This window comes from Haplochromis burtoni, unplaced genomic scaffold (assembly GCF_018398535.1).
Source record: "Haplochromis burtoni strain Fernald_Lab_line unplaced genomic scaffold, NCSU_Asbu1 Contig_4741, whole genome shotgun sequence".
Lineage (NCBI taxonomy): Eukaryota > Metazoa > Chordata > Actinopteri > Cichliformes > Cichlidae > Haplochromis > Haplochromis burtoni.
In genome coordinates this window covers 1-3,396 of record NW_024587102.1, presented here as the reverse complement: position 1 = coordinate 3,396, position 3,396 = coordinate 1, and the positions used below count along the sequence as shown (strand labels likewise).

General features: G+C 39.8%; 1 protein-coding gene across 2 annotated transcripts; it reads right to left on the bottom strand.

Moving 5' to 3' along the window:
* Positions 1 to 281: 281 nt before the first annotated feature.
* On the bottom strand, positions 282 to 1,863 carry LOC106632951. 2 transcript variants are annotated; one of them, XM_042218003.1, is made up of 5 exons: positions 1,607 to 1,863; positions 1,383 to 1,520; positions 1,078 to 1,244; positions 911 to 993; positions 282 to 708 (listed from the first exon to the last, which is right to left on the bottom strand). In XM_042218003.1, exons 2-5 carry the CDS (start codon positions 1,414 to 1,416, stop codon positions 513 to 515), a joined length of 480 nt encoding a protein of 159 aa, XP_042073937.1. In that variant the 5' UTR covers positions 1,417 to 1,520; positions 1,607 to 1,863; the 3' UTR covers positions 282 to 512. The 2 variants fall into 2 exon arrangements, with proteins under 2 accessions (XP_042073937.1, XP_042073936.1); XM_042218002.1 differs by lacking the exon at positions 1,607 to 1,863 and having other exon boundaries at positions 1,383 to 1,598.
* Between the last annotated feature and the right edge of the window lie 1,533 nt (positions 1,864 to 3,396).

The window sequence follows — 3,396 nt, the reverse complement described above, 5'->3', positions numbered from 1 at the left end:
ATAGTTGCGGTGACACAAAAATATAAAGGAATATCTTACCCATCCAATATTATAGAATCTTGTTTTTATATGTTATTGTGTAAGCATAATTAAAACATAAATAGAAAATATCTATACAAAAACACTGGTTCATAATAACTTGCTTTCCGTCTGTCCTTAATGTAATGTTTTTATAGATTCTTTTGTATTTAGTGCCTTTCACAAAATCATCATAGTAATTATTCAACTGCAAGCCACTGACTGTCTCATTCTTTAGAAATCAAAGCACCAGAATGCCCTTGAATTCATAATTTTTTATAATCTGTTTATTGAACTTGGTTATCATATGGCTGTATAAAATTAACAAAGCTGCTTGACATATTTTGCAAGATACAATTATTTCAGAACATTAATAATCAAGGAAAATTAGAATTCAATAATTTTTCTTTTGTTCTTTATAGTTTCCTCGGTCACAATACACACAGTTTCCATAAGAATATTACAAAGCTAACACAATTTTTTTTATTTTTTTTTTAATCAATCCACACAAGGCTTGGTTTGGGCCAGGTCTGAGTGTGGACTTTGTTGGGGTTTACAGCATCTAAAGTGAGCATTGGAGCGATGGGGTGCAGGGATGCCAGAGATGTCCTTGCAGCCAAGAGTCCCATCCGAACACAGCTGTCTGTGTCTTTCCCCAGGACAATCCCTGCCATTAAGGCACCTGCAAGACTGGAAACAAAGGGGAGATGAGAGTCTTTTGTTTGAGTGTTTCACCATCATTTTGTGACTCAGTGAAAGAATGCCAGTGAGATGGGGAGAGAAAGAGGTCATAGAAATTGAAAAGTGGATAAAACTGCAGCAGAAGAAACAAAGGAAATGAAAGTCAAATAAGAACAAGATGGATGAAGTAGGTCAAGCAAATTTTTAGCACCTATCTCCAGCTCCCGACACATTCATTATCTCCTCTGGGGTCACAGCAAGTGCTGGGTAGTGGAGACCACAAAGCTGCCTCTTCTGCAAACAGAAGCAGGAAAAAAGCCATTTTTACCACTACTGTCAGAGCAAATCGTTACAGGCTGGCATGAAGACCATCCTTACCCTCTTCTGTTTTCTTGGCTGCAAGTTGACTGTGCCTTCATCATACTCTCCACACAGCAACACGCCATTAGCCCCTAGAGTCACCACCAGGCAGTGAAGATGTTCCAGAAGAGGGCGCGAGAGAGCCACAGCAACACTGAGCGTCTCGTCGAGTGTGCTCGGCAGCACTGCCGCAATACAAAACCACATCCTCAGCTTCCGTCAGAGTATTTGCATTTTTGACAAGAGCTCTAACATCAATAGCAGAGGGTGTGAATTTGTTTTTTGATGGCTTTCGCTGATAAAAGAGGAGTAACATAGTTTACCTTCAGGTGTTTTGACACCCAGTGTTTTATTCATGGTGCACAGCTCTGCCAGGTTCGGAGATGAATAGGACAAAGACTTCCAGGCATTTGAAAGGAAAGGCTTACAAGCCTTTTCTGAGTCGGTCGGTTCATACCAAACTGCGATACACATGGAAATCTTAGTGTTACAATCAATAAAAGCACATTTTTGAGATTTTTTAGAATCATGTCTTTCCATTGGTTACCATTTATGTTGCGCTTTTCAGCAAAGCAACAAACATAGTTGATGGTTGAGGTGGGAATGTTACCATCCAGACACACGAGTGTGGCTGATGAAAGTTGCGTCTTGAATTGTGACACCTACAAAAAATTATTCAGTGACAGAATATTGAAATGGTAAGTACAGCGTATTTAGCATTTTGTAAAACCAGAGGTTCTTCACAGGGGCTCAGGGAAAACAATGGCAAAATGTAAATCAATCATTTCATAAATTGAATAAATCAGTCAGCAAATTGAGAAAATATAACTGTCCAAAACTGTCCAAAACCCAAATACACCAACCAAGCATTTTATTAGGTACATCTTGCTACGGGGTTGGGCCCATCTGCCTTCAGAACTGCCTTAATTCGTAAATTCAACAGCTGATGAGAAGCTTTTGCTTCTCCACATCACAAAGGTGCTCTATTGGACTGAGAACTGGTGACTGTGGAGGTCATTTGAGTAGAGTGAATTCACTGTCATGTTCAAGAAACCAGTTTGAGATCATTTGAGCTTTGTGACACGGCGTGGCGACCTGCTGGAAGAAGCTGAGAAAATATCTTAGCAGCCTGAGCCACTGATACAAGGCATGATCATTCAGTAGTTTGATGTTGCTTATTTCAAATGCTGGCCCCAAATCACCACCAGAAATCAAGACTTATCAGACCAAGCAATGTTTTTCCAATCTCCTGCTGTCCAATTTAAGTGAGCCTGTGCAAACGTTAGCTTCAGTTTCCTGTTCTTAGCTGATAGGACTGGAGCCTGGTGTGGTCATCTGCTGCTCCATACTATTCAGAGATGCTCTTCTGCATACATTGGCTGTAACCACTGATTATTTGTGTTACTATAGCCTTTGTGACCCACACAAATATGTGGTCAAAATTGTGAATCAAGTCTTGTTAAATATGTAGGCAATCATGGATGCTTCACTTTGTTTACTGGTATGATAAGGTTTAGAAGTCCTCCAAGTTTTGTATTGCAAATGCATGCATATCACTTTGGACAGTAGATGGCAGTAGAGTACCTTAGGACTGAGTTGTGCACATAATTCTGGCAAGACTGACCAGGCCAACTGCAGCGTGTTTCCTCTGCACTATTTCTCCTGTTTTACAGGGCAGTAATGTGCTCAGCCAAGTATACAGTTCCTGTATATACAGTTCCCGTATACTTGGGTAACTTTGCCTCTGTTGCAAGTGTTTTTGTGTACCATGTCTGTAAAACGTTCTTAGTTGGGTAGGTCATCTTAAAATTTATGTTTTAATCATGTCAGAAGCTAGCTTGTCTGAAAACATACAAAGCCAGAAAGCTATGAGTACTGCCACCACAAATGTTAGCAAGTACATAAGAAATGAATGTGGAGTTATTCCATAATAAGACACAAACACAGTGCAGTTCTGTTTTCGTCTTAATAAATGTCCTTACCTTCAGATCCTTTATCATATGTAATTTTTTTTAAAATTTGTGTACTGTGGTCTCTCGTTTATCGCGGGAGTTACGTTCTAAAAATAATCGGCAATAGGTGAAATTTGTTTTGCCTAATGCGCCTTATAATCCGGTGTGCCTTATACTTCTACCTTACTTTAGCATGTCCAGAAGTCCAACTTTTTGTGCGGTACCATCTTCCTCTGCCTTTTGGGTGCTACCACAGGTGCCTTTGGCAATGCAAACGTTTCGTCGACATTGTTGTGTTTGTTGGGGAGAAATCTTACAAACATACAGTACAGCACTTCAGAGTCACACTGCTAGCGATTGAAGATTTATGTAAATTTGACAAGCT

Bases quoted from the DNA above. Each gene is read 5' to 3' on its own strand.
- LOC106632951 (XM_042218002.1), bottom strand. From the start codon at position 1,533: ATGTGTATCGCAGTTTGGTATGAACCGACCGACTCAGAAAAGGCTTGT. The intron at 994-1,077 runs GTAAGGATGGTC...TTCTGTTTGCAG, and splicing joins AGCCAAGAAAACAGAAGAGG to AAGAGGCAGCTTTGTGGTCT. The intron at 709-910 runs GTGCTAAAAATT...CTTTGTTTCCAG, and splicing joins GTGTCGGGAGCTGGAGATAG to TCTTGCAGGTGCCTTAATGG.